The 21,446-nt window shown below is 47.8% G+C and overlaps 1 protein-coding gene across 1 annotated transcript in view; it reads right to left on the bottom strand.

Annotated features, from left to right (window-relative positions):
- The window catches only part of UMODL1 (uromodulin like 1), a 91,461-nt gene that overhangs the window by 59,959 nt on the left and 10,056 nt on the right, over positions 1-21,446 (bottom strand). The window contains exons 3-6 of the mRNA XM_049870937.1: positions 13,447-13,608; positions 11,195-11,316; positions 8,929-9,115; positions 6,949-7,089 (exon numbers count right to left, since the gene is read on the bottom strand). Coding sequence (XP_049726894.1) covers positions 6,949-7,089; positions 8,929-9,115; positions 11,195-11,316; positions 13,447-13,608 — 612 coding nt within the window. The remainder of the gene's footprint in view (positions 1-6,948; positions 7,090-8,928; positions 9,116-11,194; positions 11,317-13,446; positions 13,609-21,446) is intronic.

Raw genomic sequence — 21,446 nt, 5'->3', positions numbered from 1 at the left:
ATTGCGAGCAGCAGCCCCTGGAGGACTGCAACAGGACAGCATCAGGAATGGGGGATTGTTGTAGTCAGTTGCTAGTGAGTCAATTCTGACACATGGTGATACCAAGAGTGAAGAGTAGAACTGCTCCACGGGGTTTTCAAGGCTGAGACCTTCAGAAGCAGATCTTTCTTCCGAGGCATCCCTGGGTGGGTTGAAACCCCCAACCTTTCAGTTAGTAGTTCAGCCCTAAACTGTTTGTGCCCTCCAGGGATAGATGCTCCAAACCCACAAGGATGTCCTCTAGGCAGACTGCTGCTGGGAAGATGGCCACAAGGCAGTGATCAGCAGGAAGGAACTCATAGGCCGGGTCTGTACATGACCAGCTGCCGGCGCTTTGTAAGTGAGTGATCTTCATTTGCCTCCATTTCCTCTTCTGTAAAATGGGTACAACTGGACAAGTTGCCTCAGAGGGTTATTCTAAGAATTAAACAAGTTAATATCCCTAGCAAGTGTGGAACTGAGCCTGGTGTGTGTTAACGGCTAAGCAGCTCTTAGCTGTATTATTATTATGGAAAAAGGCAGGGTCCTCACTGTTGCATTCTTTGCAGGGAAAAGAACATCTGAATTAAATTATTAATTAATCCAAACTCAGTACATCCAAACCCTCTATAATGACTTTATGATGTTAACGTTCCAGTTTTCATAGCAGAATGTTAGAAACAACTTCCATGCCCCACAAGAGGAAAATAGCTAAGAGCGTTGTATCATGGCTACAGAGTATCGTTATTATCCAACTACTGAAAATTATAACCATGAAGACCAGGTTGCTTCTGAGAAACATCATATGATATAATGTTAAATGAAGAAAGTAGACTATAAAGTCACACGTAGAAAAACCCACCTACTGCCATCGAGTCGATTCCGACTCATAGCAACCGTAAAGGACAGAGTAGAACTGCCCCATAGGGTTTCCAAGGCTGTCATCTTTACAGAAGCAGATTGCCACATCTTTATCCCTCATAGTGGCTGGTGGTTCAAATCATCAACCTTTTGGTTAGCAGTTGAGCACTTTAACCACTGTGCCACCAGGGCTCCAGTTACCTGTATAACCTGTTGCTGTCGAGTCAATTCCGACTCATAGCGACCCTATAGGACAGAGTAGAACTGCTAGCAGGGCTTAAATAAGGCAAAAACCCACTTCCATATGGATGGACCCTGGCAGCGAACATGGAAAACATGTAAATAGCTGATTTGCTGAGGCGGTGAGACTGGGTGACTTGTCTCCATTGTTGTCAGAATGTGGTGAAAGTACCAGATAGAATTTCAGAATGACAGAGGAGAAACGCTTCGTGGCCAGATAGAATCAGCTGTGTCTGCAATCTGGGCTGGAGTATTTGCTAGAAGGGTACCAAGTTGGTCAGGGTCCTGTCCTTACAGAATGCAGAGACCATACAGTGGAAAGACAGCCATTCCATTTTTGCAGGTTGTCTTGGAAACTGTCAGCACAATAAACCCAGTGTGGCCCTAATGGACTCTGCAGCCTCCTGTCCTGCCGTACCCTGCCTGCAGATGGCACTACAGTGGTGCCCATGCCCTTGGTGGCTGCCCGTGCCTGAACTGACCCCTGTCTGGGGAGCGTCTTGTCTGTTAGCAGATGCCCTCCCCCTCCCCCACCTTTAACTGCGGTCTTAGTTATCTAGTGCTGCTATATGGCTTTAACAAACAGAAATTTATTTTCTCACAGCTTAGGAGGCTAGAAGTCCAAAATCAGGGTGCTAGCTCCAGGGGAAGGCTTTCTCTCTCTGTCAGCTCTGAGGGAAGGTCCTTGTCATCAATCTTCCCCTGGTCTAGGAGTTTCTCAGTGCAAGGACCCTAGTCTAAAGGATGCACTCTGCTCCCAACTCTTCTTTCTTGGTGGTATGAGGTCCCCCTCCTCTCTGCTCACTTCTCTCATTTGTATCTCAAAAGAGATTGACTCAAAATACTACTTAAGCCTGTAGCTTGTGTTCTGCCTCATTAACGTAACTGCCCCATACTGTTTCCAAGGAGCGGCTAGTGGATTCAAACCGCCGACCTTTTGGTTAGCACCCATGCTTTTAGCCACCACGCCACCAGGGCTCAAGATCTACAACATATAGGGTAATTACGTCAGATGGCAAAATGGAAGACAACCACACAACACTGGGAATCATGGCCTAGCCAAGCTGACACACATTTTTGAGGGACACAGTCCAACCCATAACACATGCCATCCCAACACCAGCTTCCTCATCTCAAGGACACTGGCCCAAGCCACAGAGATCTCCTGCTTGGACTTCTGGGATAGGCTCGTGACTGGCCTCCCTGCATCCAGCCTGGCCCCATGCCAGGTAGAATTGTGATCCACTTCTTCAACTAATGGAGACCCAAAACAACAGGGACTTAAATGCATCAGGGGGTTAGTGGCGATTCAGTGGTAGAATTCTTGCATCCTGTGCAGGAGACATGGGTTCGATTCCTGGCCAATGCTCTTCAGTACAGCCACCATCTGTCTGTCAGGAGGAGGTTGTGTGTTGCTATGATGCTGAACAGACTCCAGCAGAGCTTCCAGACTAAGACGGACTAGAAAGAAAGGCCTGATGGACTCCCAAAAATCACCCAATGAAAACCCTCTGAATCATAATGGTCTGGGCAACATTTGATTCCACTGTGCACAGGGTCACCATGAGTCAGGGTGACTCGATGGCAGCTAACAACAGCAAACACATCAGAGTGTATTCCCTCACATAAAGAACGGTTAATGCGCTAGGCTGTTAGCTGAAGGGTTGGAGGTTCGAGTCCATTCAGACACGCCTCGGAAGAAAGGCCTGGTGATCTACTTTTGAAAAATCACCCACTGAAAACCCTGTGGAGCACAGCTCTACTCTGACACGCGTGGGATTACCACGAGTGGACTCAAGGGCAACGGGTAACTGGTTAAGGAGTAAAATATCTCTTATCTCTTAGAGATACATTCTGAGGTAGTTACAGGTAAACTATCCTGATGAAGGGGATTTGCTTCAAAGAAATGTGGGATGAGGGAGGGAAGAATGGATGGCGATGGAGGTGAAGTAAGAGGGGCCATCAGGGAACAAGGATGGAAGCTAAGTCAAGAGGGGCCTCGAGGGTATGATCCTCATTATCTCTTCTATTTTTATATTTGCTTAACTTTTCTATAATACAAAGTTAAGGATACCACAGCCCTGCCTCATTTTCCATCCTTGTCTTGGACCCATGGTTCCTGGATCACAAGAATCACGCTCCACCTCTGGGACATTAAACTGTCTCTCCTTATCAGTCCTATTGCTGCTTTAAAAAATTCTCACTTTTGTGACTTAAAACAACACAGACTCATTCTCCCGCAGTTCTGGAGGTCACAGTCTGAAATCAAGATATTGACGGGGCTAGGTTCCTTCTGAGGACTCTGAAGGAGAATCATCTCCTTGTCTTTTCCAGCTTTTGGAGGCCACCTTCACTCCTTGGTTCATGGCTCCTCTTCCATCTTCAAGACCAGCAGTATAGCATCTTCTCTTCTCTCTGGTCTCTGCTTCCATCATTACATCTTCTCTCTCTGACTCTGGTTCTCCTGCCTCCCTTTTCTAGGGATCCATACGGTTAGGTTGGGCCCACCTGGGTAATTCAGAACAATTTTCCATCTCAACGTCCTTAATTTAATCACATCTCCAAAGTCCTCTTGGCCATGTAAGGTGACATGTTCATAGGTTCCAGGGACTGGGATGTGAACATCTTTGGGTGCTATTATTCAGCCAGCCACACTCTTCCTTCTCCCTCAACGGCTCCTCCCCCCAATTGTCTCATGGCTCACTGCCCCTCTCCAAATGCTCCAACTAGGTCTCCATCCCAAGGCTGCCCTGACCACCATGCCTGAGATAGCACACCTAGGCCCACCCTATCAATCTCCTACACCTTATTCTTAATGCCACCTGGCCACCATTTTACTGGGCCCTTTCCTGTTATGTGAGCTCCACAGGAACAGGGGTTCTTGGACATTGCAGAACCCCCCGTTTAGGACAGCACTTGGCACACGGTAGGCAATCCTTAAAGTGTATCCTTAGCACCGGCAGCCAAGTGAACCTGCCTTGAAGGTCAACATCACCATCTGTCAAAGATGAGGGTTCCATCTGCTCATCTCCTGCTCCACCACACCAGCTGAAATCCTTCCCTTTCATTCTAACTGGAGTCCCTGGGTGGTACGAACGATTAATGGGCTCTGCTATTAACTTGGAGGTCTGAGTTCACCCAGACGTGCCTCAGAAGAAAGGCCTGGTGATCTACTTCTGAAAAGTCAGCCACTGAAAACCCTGTGGAGCACAATGCTACTCTGACACACATGGGGGCACCATGAGTCAGAGTCAATTCATCAGCAGCTGCTTGTGGGCTTATCCCAACGGCTTCCCCCCACACGTGCTAGGCTACTCCCCACTCCCAGCAGCCTATATCCGAAGCCCCCATCTCACCTATCAGCAGACAGCCCTGCAGCCTGCAGGCTACCATCCCTCCTCCCAGCACATGCAGACCACTGAGACAGCTAACAAAAAAGTAAAAAACCAAGCCCATTGCCAACGAGCCTAATTCCTACGGAACAGACCAGAACTGCCCCATAGTGTTTCCAAGACTGTAATCTTTATGGAAGCAGGCTGCATCATTTTTTCCCATGGGGCGGTTAGTGGGTTTGAACGTCCAACCTTTCTGTTAGCAGCTGAGCCCTTAACCACTATACCACCAGGACAGCTACAGGTGACCTTTATCTCCTGTTATGGGGACCTAAGGAGACGGAATGGGAAGAGAAGTGTCCAAGGGCTGCTTCCCAGAGAAGAGAAAGCTGGAGCCCCTGCTGGAATTAGCCAGGTCTCTCCCATCAGCATCCAGATAGGCTTGAGTGTGGCTCATTTTTAGAAGACACCTGCCCAGGAGTCTACACACCGCCAGGTTCTGAATTATTTCTCTGAGCCTCTTCACAGTAAAATTTTTATAAAGAATTACCTGTCTTGTACTTGCCCCCAAATGAATCCTTCATCAATGCTGAGGGAGTTTCTGCCTACCGTGCTTCCGAAAGGTCACATAACCCCAGGCTTCTAAAGGCCACGTTCCTGCACTCCTATGACTTGCTTATACTCGGATTTTCGTTCAGTTCACCACTCCTGAACTACTGAACCCCCTCTCTTGACCTCTTGGACTCTCCTTCTCCTGCTGTGCTTCCTGCTGCACACCCCCACTTTTGCAAGCCTCTCCCTGTTGTTGGTGTTAGTTGCTATCAGGTCACCCCAACTCATGGTGACCTACGTATAACAGAATGAAACACTGCCTGGTCCTGCACCATCCTCGCAACCATCGGTATGCTTCAGCCCCCGGGTGCTGACCCTCTGTTTTACCAAACCTAGGATGTTCTTCTCTAGCAATTAGCCTTTCTCGATGATGTGCCCAAAGGATGCAAGACGACGTCTCGCCATTCTAGCTTTTAAGGAGCATTTTGGCTACACTTCCTCCAAGACGGTTTTGTTCATTCTCCTGGCAGTCCAAGGTATAGTCAATATATTTCGAGTTCCTGAGCCACCTGCCCAAGGCTCCTTCCCTTTTCTCACTAACCCCATGGTTTAAATGCCATCTATATGCTGATGGGAGCTCTGGTGGTTTGATGGTTAAGAGCTTGGCTGCTAATCAAAAGGTTGGCAGTTCAAATCCACCAGCCACTCCTTGGAAACCCTATGGGGCAATTCTACGCTGTCCTACAGGGTCCCTGTGAGTCAGAATCGAGATGGCAATGAGTTTTTAGTTTATATGCTGATGACTCCCAGATTTGTGTATGAAGCCCAGCCCCTATGAGCTCCAGCATCAAGTATCCAAGTCAATTTGCATCTTGACATCTCCACTCCATTTTGACTCCATCTCAATTTTAATTACAGGTTTTCAAATAATAACAACAATAGCCCAAGTCTTCCCTGTCCATTCAATGGAACCGCCATCTAGTCAATTGTTGAACCAGATATCAGGATTCTGCCTTGATCTGCCTCTTCCTCTCCACATCCAGTTAATGAGTAAGTGCCGTAGGTTCTATCTCCAAAGTGTGGCTTGAATCTACTTCTCTCTACCCACCACTCTCACCCTAGACTCCAGCTTTCTGTTTATCAGTTGCACAGCACTTTTCTCAATCTGAAGTTGCACAGTTATTTCTTACTATAAGCAGAGGCCAGTCACATACACCCAGGGCCTGGTATATACCTGGTACCTCCATGACCACGTTATACCCAGAACCTATTATACACTTTGCACCCCTACAATCACATCCACCCAGCACCTGGTATGCACCTGCCAGCAAACAATTATGTCCACCCCGCACCTGGTACACACCTGGCAGCCCATAATCACGTCCACCCAGCACCTGGTATACATCTCCATGCCTTTCCCCCAACCTCTACTCCCAATTGGAACAGAGCTAGGTACTTCTTTCTCTCTGTTTCTCCCTGGCACCCAGAGCATTCTTTGGCTATCTAGGTTGAGCATAAAATACCAAGGGCAGTCCCAGATTATTTCTATTGTCCCAGTGTAAGTATCAGTCATGCCCTTTTCACTCTCAAAAGTGTCCCAATTTGAACGATAAATCATAAAGGCATTCTACTTACATACCACGTATGGCAAACATCTGGCACATTCTCTAGTGGGTTTCCTGAGAGCAAAGAGTGGGATCTATTCATGCAAGTTTATAGCACCATCGTCTGGCACAGTGAATGACACGTACATAAACATTTGTTAAGTGAAAGAATGAATGCAAGAACACCTCACTATGAGATCAGAATGGACGAAAGAGCTAAGTGATTGTTCTATGCCCATGAGCCAGCTATTCCCAGAGTCTCTGTTGTGTGTGGACCATTTAGCCTTTAAAAAAATCCCTAAGCCATTCTAAGGCCATCTTGGAAGAGCCCAGTTGATTACCTTCACATGTACGGTTTGGCTTCAGGGGAGACGAGGTCAGGAGTTCCTGGGGACAGACACACTGGTATGAACCCTCCGTGTTTAAACAGCGTTCCCTTCCAGAGCAGGTGTTGAGTTCATCGTAGAGGCATTCATTTACATCTATGGAAGAGGAGGATAGCTCAGAATAGTCACCAGAGTTGGAACCACCTTGCCATTCTCATTAATCTCCAAACTCATATCCTCTGTGGATTTGCATGACATGAGGTGGGGAGGTGCATTGGGCAGTGGCCCTGAGGGTGACTAATTAAGCCACGTTTAGAGAACTTTGTACAGCCACTGGTCTACTCATCCAAGCAGTGCCCAGGGAGAACTCACCTTGCGGCTATCATACCCCCTTAAGTGGCTACTGTTGCCTGAGTGAATTATTTTGGGGGCTGTGTTGAGTGTGAATGGTCACAACATGATGGAATCAAACTCAATGTCACATATAAATCTTGTGAATGAGCAGCTTTCTGGGCTGAGAAAGAAAAGAGAGCAGCCCCAGCCTGTGGAAGTTGGCCTGGCATTCAAGGCCTGACCGTGTCATTCTCCTACCAGGCATAAACCACCTCATAGAACACCAGGAGAGAGTGAGATACGGCAAGGCCATTTCATAATTTTGTCTAAGCACAAAAACAAGGTCATTGCATCACCCACAAAATACCAAACACCCTTCTCTCTGGGCCAAAATGAACAACTCTACTTCTCATTAATTACAGCGTTACCTCCTGCCAGTCACCTCTCCTTATATATAAGAGTGATTGAGACACCTAAATTATAGAATTAACTCCACTTTCTGACATTGTTCCATCTAGAGTGAGTCTTGCTTCCTGAGACCCTCCCCCAAATCACCAGCCAAAGCCCTGATGCTACAGTAGGCTCTTTCTAACACCCTCTTCCTCAGATTTCTTATAGTTCCCATGGTGTGTGTTCCCCCTCCAACCTAACTTAGTCAACTACAGATATGTGCCTGTAGTCTTGGGCTAAGGGGCATGGACAGAACAAACAAGATAATCCCTTTGCTTATTGGCACTAGAACAACTCAGTTTTCAAGGACATTTGTGGATTCTGAGGGAAAATAAAAGTGATCGCTACAGTGCCCACTGGTCTCAAAGCCTTGGCATCATACTGTGTGAGGTTTAATGTTATAAAAGAAGCTTCACCAACAGGAGCAGCTGCTCTTACACATACAGCAGGCATCAGCAAACGGCGGCCCGCCAACTGTTGTTGCAAATAAAGTTTTATTGGAACCCAGCCATAGCCATTTGCTTCCGTATTATATGTGGTTGCTTTCAAAACACAATAGCAGAGTTGAGGAATTGGGACAGGCACTATGTGGTTGCAAAGTCAAAAATATTTACTTTCTGGCCCTTATCAGAAAAAGTCTGCCAATCCCTAATATACAGTGAAAAAAAAAAAAAAGAGGAGGAGGAGAAGGAGAAGAAGGTAATTTCTTCCAGGCCACATCTGTGTGCTTTACAGAGTAGAGTTTTAGCTTTGTGCAAATTCTTCTGAAACAGCCTGCTTAGTACAAGGACGTCCGTGGTGAGGGTGGGAAAGAGTATGCAATTTTGGAACCCAAAGAACTGAAGAAACAAGTTCTTGTGTTGTTTTGGGATTTGGGTAGAAGGCTAAACCTGCCCAGAGAGGAGTGAGAAAGGTATGAGAGGGTGTGGAGGAGAAACAGAGGGGAGGAAAGAGAAAAGATGGCACTGGAGAAAAGCAAAGTCTCAAATCTTTATTTTGGAACTTGTCTTGGGTCAGAATGAGCAAGAGATATGTCCAACCACACCAAAGCTGCTGGATTCATGCACTTGAACCAACTATCCTCCCATTCAAGAGTCTAAAACCCCTTAAAGTGTGAAGGATGGATTTTTAGTGTTAGGATCTGCCTTCCATTTTGCTGTTTAGCCCTGCATTGCAGCCCCCGCCAAAGGGAGAACCAAGGGAAAGCACAACCTTGCACTTGAATGTTGATCACTTCGTAGACTCGACGGGTGATGTCGCCCAGGACTGCAGAGACGTTGACCACAGGCAGCTGCCGTGGCAGGCCCAGCAGCAGCTGTGACACCGTGGTGAGGGGCTCCCCACTGGCTGAGTGTAGGTGGTGGACAGTGGAGCCCAGTGGCTGCAGAACACTAGTGACCTGGGAAAGCAGAGTTAGCATTTGACAGATGAGGAAACTGCAGTTCAGAGAAGTTAAAAGAAGTGGTCCAAGGTCACTCAAGGGATTAGTGGTAAGCCTCAAGGTGAGTGATTTTTACACAATAGGCTTGTTAGGTCAGTATCATAAAAAAATAAGATACACACACACACATACACATTCACACATACATATACATACATACATACCTACACACACATGCACACCTACATATACACACAGACACATATGTAGACATACGCCCAAACACACTCATGCATACACATTCATGCAATCACTTCACATGTATGCACACATACGCACTCACATACACACATACATATATACAGATTCACACTCCCACATACATACACAACGTGTATACATACCCTCACACTCACATACTCATACAACACACACACGCACCACACTCATACACACTCTATTCTGTTCTGCAGAAAAGAACCTCTACATTATTTTGACTTCTGAGATCATCCCAATAAAAGTCCTACAAACCAGAATCGCAAATACTACTGCAACACTTGTCAACCCCAGGGCCCTCAGTCCACTGCTCTCACAGATGCTGTGGGTCTTTTGCAACTGGTGATAAGGAGAAACAGAGCTGGGGACCAAAGCTGTGGTCTTATGTTGCATACATCAATTATTTTTAATGGTTTAATGGTCCCTCTCTCATTTCATATGAATTCTTTTAGTATCAACCTGATATCTTGAATCTCAACCCCAGCAAAGCCAGGTGACTGGGCCTCACTGCACAACCAGAAGAGTGTCACCAAAACAGACTTGGCCAACTAATCCCTAAGTCTCTGTTGGGAGAAAGAATGGACGTTTGGAGAGAGAGCTGAGAGCTGAAGTCCTTCCCCTTGGCCAACCTTGAACACTTTCATGAAAAGAGATACAACTCATAATTTAGAGGGCAGAAAGGAGATGGGAAATTCTTATTCAACAACAGAACCAAAATTTCCTGTCATCAGTATCACCTGGTGCCATCAGCACCCTGTGCCGGGCATAGTTCCTTCTTCAGGGATGCAATAGCCTGGATGGAGAAACACAACCTACACATATGAAGAGATAACAAGCAACACACAGTACAAATATTTTAAACACCAACAACCACAACCACTTGAACATGCCAGGTGCCATTTTAACCTTCTTATATGCTCTAAGTTACTTAAACCTCACAACCACCCTCCATATAGGAGTGTGCTTATTTTATTTAATGAAGGAGATTTCTTAGACACAGAGAGGTTAAGTAAGTTGTACAACGTCACACAGCTGATGAGTAGCAGTGCTGGGGATTTGAACCCAGGCAGTCTGACTCCAGACTCTTACTGACCAATTGGGAAGCCCCCAACAAGCTAAAAGGAGATAGAAATTGCTTTCACCTGGAGCAATCCTGGAGGTTTCCAGAAAAAGGTGCATGGAACACCTCTCAAGCAGCTTTACTGGACAGCGACCAGAACACAGTGAGTATGTATGCCGCCTGCTCCTGACCACACCAGGCAGCTGGGTCCAAAGACTGGGTCTGACACCATAACACCTGGCTGCCCGTGGGATCTGAAGGTCAGGCAGGACCAGCTACGTAATATGTCAGGCCCAGTGCAGAATGAAAACACCGGGCCCTTGTTCAAAAGTTATGACACATTTTAAGAAGTGACGGCAGAGTATCAAACCAAGCTTGGGGCTCCTTGGACTGACGAGCAGTAGTACCCTGTCCCCCACTGTGATTCCTGAGACTGTGGTGACACCCAGCGTGTGGGGACATCAGGAAGAGTGAGCTGTCAGTCACAGCGTTTCTCATCTGGGGGCGGTTTTGCCCAATGGGGGACAAGTGGCCATGTCTGGAGACATTTTCAGTTGTCACAACTGAGGGGTACACCTGGAAGCTGGTGGGTACAGGCCAGGGATGCTGCTAAACACCCTACAATGTACAAGACAGCCCCCCACAACAAAGACGGAGGCATGCAAAATGTCCGCAGTGGCACGGTTGAGAACTCTGACATAGAGGCGGCATCTCAGCACTCCCCAGGCTGGCTGCAGACCGCCTGCTCCCACGACACCTACCATGGAGTGCAGGAGCCTCATGTGGTTCAGGAGCTGGGGGTCCACGTGATTGAGCTCCATGAAGTCCATTTTCACCAGCACGGTCACGTTGTACCAGAAATTCGCTGGGTTCTTCTCCAGAGCTTGGTGAAGGCAAGTGCTGATGGTTACAAGCCTGGGGACAAGGCAGTGCCCCCTAGAGACCCCAGGAGTGGGGGAAGAAGGAGTCGAGGGCCTGTGTGGCAGAAGGCATTTACCTCCCTACAGGAAGGAGCCTGACCTTGTGAGAAGCTCCCCCCACTTCACACCCCTCCATCGTCTTCCTCCTGAAGACCAGAGAGACCACTGGCCCTAGCCTGGGACACATAGGGACTGGCCTTCCCTTACAGAAATACACTTATGGTACATGGCCTATGAGATACATTTAGACAATAATAATTTACATGTGCAATGCTATTCAATAATTTAAACGTTCTGTTTTCTAATTTGAATATAAACAGTATTTTATAATTCAAGTATTAGAAACAATACCTAATAAGTTAGATATTATAAATAATACTCAATAATTTAAATATGCCATATTTAATAATGTAAATTTAAAAATAATATGCAATGATTTTAATATTATAATCTATAATCACTTTTTTTATAATAACTTACATGTTATAAATAATCTCTAATAATTTAGCTATATTTAGTAACTATAATATTTAATCACTACATGGTTGTTGTTAGGTGCCTTCAAGTCAGTACCAACTCATAGCGACTCCACGTGGCAGAGTACAAGTGCCCATAGGGTTTGTTAGGCTGTGATCTTTAGGGGAGCAGATTGCCAGGTCTTTCTCCTGCAGAGTTGCTGGGTGGGTTCCATCCGCCAACCTTTCAGTTAGCAGCTGAGTGCCTACCCATTTCGCCATCAGGGCTCCTTGTAATATTATAAATAATATCTAATAATTTTAGTATTATAAATGATATCTGTTATGGATTGAACTGTGTCCCTCCGAAAATATGTATTATAGTTCCTAACCTCTATCCCTGATGGGGAAACCGTGGTGGTGTAGTGGTTAAGAGCTATGTCTGGTAACCAAAAGGTTGGCAGTTCAGATCCACGAGGCGCTCCTTGGAAACTCTATGGGGCAGTTCTACTCTGTCCTGTAGGGTCGCTATGAGTCAGAATCGACTCGAAGGCCGTGGGTTTGGTTTTGGTTTTATCCCTGATGGCCCAGAGGTTAAGAGGTTGGCAGTTTGAATCCACTAGCCACTCCTTGGAAACCCTATGGGGCAGTTCTACTCTGTCCTATAAGGTCGCTATGAGCCGCAATCGACTGGATGGCAACAGGTTTGGTATGCCTATGGTTATAATTCCATTTGGGAGTGGGTTGTCTTTGTTATATTAATAAGTTTAATGAGGAAGGATTAGTGTAGGATATGTTTTGAATTAATCTCTTTTGAGATACAAAACAGATTAAACAAGCAATCAAGCTAAGAGTAGCTAAGCCCCATGAAGATCGCCCTGGAGCAAAAGTTCAAAGAGACCTTTCCCCAGAGCCGAGAGAAAGAAAGCCTTCCCCTAGAGCCAGTGCCCTGAATTCGGACTTCTAGCCTCCTAACTGTGAGAAAATAGATTTGTTTGTTAAAGCCACCCATTTATGGAATTTGTTATAGCCCCGCTAGATAACTAAGGCAGAATTATCTGATAATTTAAATATTATAAATGATACTTTTAAATTTAAATTTTATAAATAATATTTTAGATCAATGTTTTATATCAATACATATTATAAGTGTTTTTCCCTCTAAACCCTGGCTCTGAACATTGACCATTCGTTCTCTTGGGCACAGCCCTTGCCTCAAGGGCAGGACATTTCAGAACAGACAGGCGCACATGTGGCAGGCAAGGACTCCAGGCCCCCCACACTTCAGGAGTCGTGGGCTTGCACCTTCCCCAGATATTCCACTTCCAACAAACCCCCTTCAGCCTCCTGGGGCTTCCCTGGGAACACCTGGGGAATTGGGGTTATCCCTGTACCAAGGCTGTCTTCCCTTTCTGCGACACCCAAGAGGCCATCAGCCCCTTGTCCCCCTGAAATTTCAGTGGCCGTATGTTAACCAAAAACCCTGCTCTGAATCTGCCCTCTCGCACACCTGCGGCTTCTGTGAAATTGGCTGCTTCTGGAGCCTCCCCGCTGAGCCTCCACTCCCAGCGGAGCTTCCAAGCCCCATCCCATGGGAACCCCCTCCCTGAACCTCAGGTAACAACAGGTGCAGCTGACCTGGGGGCACAGGGTCCATGCAGCGGTGGCCCCCGGACCAGCGGCAGCACTTCTGGAGTCCAGGGCAGTCAGTGTCCAGGGTGCAGGGTGAGGTGGACGGTCCTGGTCCTGCTGCTGGGCAGACGCCAGGCCTTGATGCAAACTCTCCGGACCGGTTCAGGGCTGGGGAATGACACGGTGAAGGATGCTGAGAACCTTATTGCATTGGGTCTGGCTGCAGTGCCCACAGGGGCCACGTGGGGTCTCCAGTCTGGGCAGCCCCTGCTGTGTCCTGCCCGGAAGCCCCCAGGGCCCTGTTGGCTCTGTCTTTAGTAAAGCCTGGTTGTCTCTCCTTGAAGGAGGACATTGTCAGCTGAGGTCCAGCATCCCCTTTCCCTCTATGTCTTAGGAGTTCAGGTGCAGGGGTGTCCAACTCCCTGAGAGGTCCCTTGCTGCTTCATTTCCTGATCACTCACTCATTCTTCACTCATTCATTCAATAAAGTCTTAGAAAGCACTTACTCTGTGCCAGGTACCGTGTATGGCACCCAGGACCCAGCGTGGGCCAAGCAATGCCCCATCTCTGGGAAGCTGCGATTCCAGTGGGGAGAGACAAATGTGCAAACAGAGAACATCCGGGGACGAGGCTGCGCAGAATAACGCAGATTCGGGGCAAGTGGTCAGGAGAAGCCTCCCAGGAGAGGTAGCCCCACCTGGCCCTGGGCGTGGGAGAAGTGCTGAGCAGCCCTGACTTCCAGGCCATGACCTTCTCCTTCCAACCTTGTCCTTGGGCCACTCTTCCCTTACTAGTCATTTGATGGTTACCCCGATACCTAAAGGTCCTAGAGAAATCAGGGGGCAGGGAAAGGAGCTTGGGGCATGAATTATGGTACGGCCCAAGAGAGTGGCTTGAGGATGGAGGTGCCAGGACCCTGGAGGGTCGCTACTCAAGGCTCTGAAGGCCATTGCTTCACCTCCCGCTGTAAAAAAATGACCTCCAGCCTAGAAGACGTGATGACTAGATGTAATGTGGGATCTTTAGGGCAAAACCAGGGAAATCTAAATGAAGAGAGGAATTTGATGAGCAGTAAGGAGCCCTGGTGTCAAAATGGTTAAGCACTTGGCTGCTAACTGAAAGGTTGGCAGTTTGAACCCACTAGCAGCTACAGGAGAAAGAGGCCTGGTGATCTGCTCCCATAAAGATTACAGCCTAGGAAACCCTTTGGGGCAGTTCTACTCTGTCCTACAGGATTGCTATGAGTCGGAATCAACTCAACGGCACACAGCAACAACAGTGTGCCAGTGTTAGCTCCTTCGTTGTGAGAAATGTACCACGGTAATGTAAAGTTCCGAGGTAGAATTCATACCTTCCACGTGAGGGACCCAGGTCTGAGTCCCAGCCAATACACCTCATGTGCAGCCCCCGCCCACCTGTCAATGAAGGCTTGTGTATGGCTACGATGCCGAGCAGGTTTCAGTGGAGTTTCCAGACTAAGATGAACGAGGAAGAAAAGCCTGGTGATCTGCTGCTAAAAATCACAAAGGTCCTCTCTGCAACCGATCACAGGGATGGTACAGAGCCGGGCAGTGTCTCATTCCGTTGTACATGGGGTTGCCGTGCGTCGGGGGCCGACTTAACAGCAGCCAACAACAATGAAAGATCTTAACATCTGGGGAATCTGAGTGAGGGGGATACAGGAACGACCTGTGTAATCTCTACAACTTTTCTGTAAATCTAGAACTACTCTAAACTAAAAAGTACGTTTAAATTAAATGAAAACACAGAGAGAGAAGCTGGTGGTTCAGAACATCTCTGGTGGGTGCCTGCTTATTGATTTGTGAATGACGAAGCTGTTTGAAAGGACTGTCTGGAGTCTATGCTGAAAATCTGAAATACTTTTCAGTAGGGGTTTTGGGTAAGATAATTGACCAGTCGCTGTTTGTTTTAGTTCTTTTCCAAAAGATGTCAGTTGGAAAAAAAGAAAATACAGGCCACCAAAAAAAGAAAGAAAAGAAAAAAGAGGTTTCCAAAAATATTTGTCTAATCACAACAGAAGTATTTTCAAGTTAAAGTTCATTGTCTTAATTTGGTTGCTGCTGGGAATCCCCCTCCATCACTCAGGGCTGGCTGGTTACCAAATGTCCTGAGAGAACTGCCAAGAATCACACTTGGTAGAAAGTCTAAACCCTGCCTCTCCTTCCTCTAACTCACGCAAACAATGAAGCAGAGTGGCCCATTGCCTGGCAACCCAAGCTTAGTCCCAGTCCAGCAAGGCAACAGCAGAGATCTCTGTTTGAGCATCAAAGGCTGCCTAGGGCTGAGGAATCTGATCGGCTCTGGAATAACGGTTCCCAGGCCCTTCTCCTTCCTTGGTGTCTCTGTGTTCAGAACTGGGGGTTCTCACTAAAGGGGCCCTGCTTCTCAACATGGGAGAACAAGAAGCTTGTCCGTGGGCCCCTGGTTCAGTGGTGGTCCTGGACTTGTCCAGTGAGGGAGAATTTGCCTGAATGTTGAGCCCCTGGAGAAGGATTATAGCCTTGGAAGCCTCTGTCCTACAGGACTGCTGAGTCCCAAACGGAATCGTTAACAGCAACAGTTATCCCTGTGGATGTAATCTTGCTCAGAGAGGCCATATTAATGTAGGGTGTGTCCTACATCTAATCACTTGTGAATTATAAAAAAAAAAACTGGCTTTGACAGAGAAGCAAGCACATACTGGGAAACGATAGTTCCCACAGGAAGATTGCCCAAGAACAGAGGAACGCCGGGCTATAGAAGCTGAAAGGGACAAGGATCTTCCCCCAGAGCCCAGGAGATAGAGCCTTCCCCTAGAGCCGACACCCTGAATTCAGACTTCTGGCCTCCGGAGCTGTGAGAAAATAAATATCTCTTCTTTATAGCCACGTGCTTGTGGTATTTCTGTTACAGCAGCTCTAGGAAACTAAGACAGACATCTGTGGTTAGTCAGCTAAGATGCCCAGTTCCCTCCTAGGAAGTGATCCTGAGTAAATAACCCAAATTGTGCATAGCAGCATTTGTACCAGACGGTGCTCATGGCAGCATTATTCATAATGATGGAAAACTAGAAACAACTACCTGTTAACATGTTAAGCGGTAGGAGATTGCCTAATCAATGCTGATCGATCCATGGGAGGTCATTGAATCACACCATACTATGATGTTTATAGACATCGAGACATTTGCAGGATGAGTTGCTCAATGGTTAAAGCCTGCTGCAAAAGATCTTGAACATGGTGACCATACTTATGTGAAATACATGCGCTGAATAAATACTAGGAGAAAGCTGTTGTTGTTAGTTGCCGTCAGTCTATTCTGACTCATGGCGATCCCAACATGTGCAGAGTAGAACTGCGCCATAGGGTTTTTAAGGCTGTCACCTTTCAGAAACAGATTGCCAGGCCTGTCTTCTGAGGCACCGCTCAGTGTGTTCAAACCGCCAACCTTTTGGCTAGTAGTTGAGTGCCTAACCATTTTTGCCACCCACGGACGCCTGAAGAAAATGTTAGCAGTGGGTATTCTTGGGTAGTGGGTTTATGAGCAGCTTCTCTTTCTTTGTGCTCTTCTGTGTTTCCAAATTTTCTGCATGGAACGTGTATTCTTTTTTTGTAATTAGAAAAAAAATGCATTTCGAGAAATTAACGTATGACTTATCATGGCAGTCCAAATGCTGGACTTGAAAATTGAAAAAGTCATTCAGACAGAATTATCACCCTTCTGTGGGGACTATGGTCTGGGGGAACATCTAGCTCAATTGGCAGAACATGGTTTACAAACAAAATGTCCTACACTCTACTTTGGTGAGTAGTTCTGGGGTCTTAAAAGCCTGTGAGTGGCCATCTAGGATACTACACTGGTCTCACCTGGTCTGGAGCAAGGGAGAATGAAGAAAATCAAAGACACAAGGGAAAGATTAGTCCAAAGGACTACCACGGTCTCCACCAGACTGAGCCCAGTATAACTAGATGGTATCCGGCTACCACCAGTGACTGCTCTGACAGGGATTACAATAGAGGGTCCTGGACGGAGCTGGAGAAAAATGTAGAACAAAATTCTAACTCAGAAAGAAAGACCAGGCTTGCTGGCCTGACAGTCTGGAGAAACCCTGAGAGTATGGCCCCTAGACACCCTTTCCCCTTTTCAGCTCAGTAATGAAGTCACTCCTGAGGTTCACCCTTCAGCCAGAGTGGACAGGTCCATAAAACAAAACAAAACTGAAGGGACACACCAGCCCTGGGGCAGGGACCGGAAGGCAGGAGGGGACAGGAAAGCTGGTGATTGGGAACCCAAGTTTGAGAAGGGAGAGTGTTGACCTGTTGTGGGGTTGTTAACCAGTGTCAAAACAATATGTGTACTATTTAATGAGAAACTAGTTTGTTCTGTAAAACTTCCTTAACAACAATAAAAAAAAAAGAAAAAAAAATATCGCCCGTGTTCACGTAACTGTCTTCCCTGTTGGAGATAGTTTGCTGTTGACTGGGAGGAGAGAGAAGGAAACAAACCTGATGATTCTCTGCTGCCTGGAATGAGACCCTGGGCTCAGAGCACCAAGTTGCCAAAAAGCAAGTGACCCCCCACTTTAGCAACCTTGAGAGCCCTGTGCCCAGAGGAGAGAGTGCCCCTTGCCCTCTCTCCTCCCCAAGCTTCCAGGCTGTTCCTGGTGTCTACAGTGCCCAGGCCTGGGCCCTGCATCATTCCAAACGAATCCGACCAGACTGACCACTCTCAGCCTCTCATTCAAAGACACTATGTCAATTCCAAGTAGCCAGCTCTCAGATGGCATGTCCAAATGAGCTCTAATTAAACACCCAAACTTTGATCAAAAGACCTGCCTCAGAGTGGAGAAGGTTGTGCTTGTGGCGTCATGGCAAATGGACTCTTGGGGGCAAGGAGAGCCCTGACTTATAGGGTTTGCTGGTATCTGTGGTGTAAATACTCCCACTATGGGCAATTTCAAGCTACATTTGTGACTTCACTCATGGTGGTACTGGGAAGAAAAGCTCACCATTGGCCCTCACATGGCCGGCTGTGCCCTACGCCAGGCCCTGGCACCAAGGAGGGACATTCCTGAGGAACAGTTCCAGAGTCCTCAGCACCCCTGTCCAGGATTGAATTGTGTCCCCCAAAAATGTCTGTCAACTTGGCTAGTCCATGATTCCCAATATGGTGTGATTGTCTCCCATTTTGTCATCTTATGTGATTTTCCCCTGTGTTATAAATTCTAAATCTATAATGTTAATCAGGTGAGATTAGCAGCAGTTATGTTAATAAGCCGGGACTCAATCTACAAGATTGGGTAGTGTCTTAAGTCAATCTCTTTTGAGATTTAAAAGAGAGAAGCAAGCAGAGAGACATGGGGACCTCATACCACCAAGAAACAGGAGCTGGGAGAATAGCGTGTCCTTTGGACACAGAGTTCCTGTGCTGAGAAGCTCCTAGACCAGGGGAAGATTGATGACAAGGACCTTTTTCCAGAGCCAATAGATAGAGAAAGCTTTCCCCTGGAGCTGATGCCCTGAATTCAGACTTATAGCCTCCTAGACTGTTAAGAGAATAAATTTCTCTTTGTTAAAACCATCCACTTCTGGTATTTCTGTTATAGCAGCACGAGATAACTAAGACAACCCCTAAACATTCCTCCTCCCCACCACTGCCCCCAACCAGTTAATGAAACAGTTGCCATGGAGTGAATCTGACTCACGGAAACCCCATGTTGTCAGAGCAGAGCTGTGCTCCACCGGGTTTTCAATGGCTGATTTTTCGGAAGTAGATCACCAGGCCTTTCTTCCGAGGTGCCTCTGGGTGAACCCAAACCTCCAACTTTTCAGTTAGCAGCCAAGCCTGTTAACCATTTGCACCCCTCCCAAAAACCCCAAAAAACCCAAACCCATTGTCGTTGAATTGATCCTAAGTTACGGCATTCCCATGTGTGTCAGAGGAGAGCTGCACTTCACAGTGTTTTCAGTGGCTGATCTTTCAGAAGTAAGTAGCCAGGCCTGTCTTCCCAGGTGCCTCTGGGTGGACTCAAACCACCAAATTTTTAGTTAGCATCTGAGCATTTAATGGTTTGCACCACCTGGGAGTCTACGTCCCTCAAATACCATAAACCCCTCCACATCCAGGTGGAGCTCGGTAAGCTGGGAAAAATCTCGACTGGAGGTCAGCAAGACCCCAACCTCCAGTTTGCCTCTCCCTGCCTGTGTAATGGTGGTCGAGTTTCCTGCCTCCCAGCCTGTGTCCCCCACGTCTGCAGAGCTGCAATGGCTCCCCTCCTCTGGCCGAGGGAAGGAGGAGTCCCCTGCAAGGCCAGTTGCACAGGATGGTCTCAGTCACTCAACACTCCCTCTCCTTCTCCTCCATTCCTCCCTCTGTCCTCCTGGGCTCCTGTCCACTGCCATTACAGGGGCCCTTCCAAGACCCAAGAGCCGTGGCAGCCGCACCCCTGAGAGCAGGGCCTTCGGGCACACCCACCTTTCTTGCGGTCCTGGAGCTCCCCGCCCCCCCCAGCGCCCTTGCCCCCTCATCACCGTCCCTCACTGTGTCCCCCTCCCTGCTCCAGCCACACCGTCCCTACAGCTCCCAAAGCCAGGGCCCCCTTCTTGCCTTTGGGACTGTCTAATTAAAATGTTCTCGCCCCCTCATCACCTCAGAGAGTGCCTAATTGAAGGTGCCCAAGCACTAAAATTGGAGTTGGTGTCCAGAGGAGGCATCTCCCGTGGTTTGTTTATTGAGGAGAGAAGGATGGGGACAGGTGGTGGGGGGGCCAACCCTGTCACCCAGCAAGAGGGCTGGTGTACCAAGGTGGCATGTTTTACAGAAAGGTCAGGGTCCGGGTGGAGTCCCTGGGTGTTACAAATGGTTGATGCATTCAGCTGCTAGCGGAAAGGTTGGATGCTAAGGCTGCTAGTGGAAGAAAGGCCTGGCATTCAGTTTCAAAAGATTAGCCACCGAAAGCCCTGTAAGTTCAGTTCTACTCTGACACACATGAGGTCGCCACACATCGGAGTCGACTGGACAGCAGCTGGTACTGGTAATAACCTTAGCATAATTGGCAGTTGTGGTATGGAAGAGCTGGGGTAGGACCAAGCCACTGGTTAGCACGTCCTGAGGACCCTTTCCAGCCCTTTGGGCCATGACCTTGTAGACCTGACTACAGCTGACAGGCAAGAAGTGTGGTTGCTCACACACAGGTGCCAGGCAGTGGAGAGCTGGACTCTGCCCTACGGCTGCTTGGCTGCAAGGCCTATACTGTCGATACTAAGGTGCCATGGCCTGAGGCCTTCACAGCAGTGAGTGCACCCCAATATGGTCTTACTCCACCCACTCCCCAGCAAAAGAGGCTGCTCCCCCGGCAGGCAGCAGCGCAACGGCACCCCAGATTCCCACCCTGTACTCCTATAGCCCTAGGGGGACAGGAAGCGGGTGGCTTAGACTCAGCACCTGGGGTGGCCAGCCAGAGACAGAGACTTGGGGGAGCCTCTCCTTGCAAGCCCCCTTTAGGGAACTGTAATGGATTGAATTGTGTCCCCTAAAAATGTGTGTCAGCTTGGTTAGGCCATGTGTGCTTGTCCTCCATTTTGTGATTTCCCTGTGTGTTGTCCATCATAATCTCTGCCTGTTGGTTAAAAGGATTAGGGTGGGATTGTAACACCACCCTTACCCAGGTCTCATCCCTGATCCAAGGTAAAGGGAGCTTCCCTAGGGTGTGCCTGCACCACCTTTTATCTCTCAAGAGATGAAAGGGAAGCAAGCAGAGAGTTGGGGACCTCATACCACCAAGAAAGCAGCACCAGGAGCACAGCGTGTCCTTTAGACATGGGTCTCTGCAGTTGAGAAGCTCCTCGGCCAGGGGGAGATTGAGGACAAGGACCTTCCTCCAGAGCTGACAGAGAGAAAACCTTCCCCTGGAGCTGGCACCCTGAATTTGGACTTGTAACCTACTAGGCCGTGAGAAAATAAATTTCTCTCTGTTAAAGCCATCCAGTTGTGGTATTTCTGTTATG

The sequence above is a fragment of the Elephas maximus genome, chromosome 2 (assembly GCF_024166365.1).
Source record: "Elephas maximus indicus isolate mEleMax1 chromosome 2, mEleMax1 primary haplotype, whole genome shotgun sequence".
In the NCBI taxonomy this organism is placed as follows: Eukaryota; Metazoa; Chordata; class Mammalia; order Proboscidea; family Elephantidae; genus Elephas; species Elephas maximus.
Note: the sequence above shows the minus strand (reverse complement) of the source record. Positions and strands in the feature narration are given on the sequence as shown.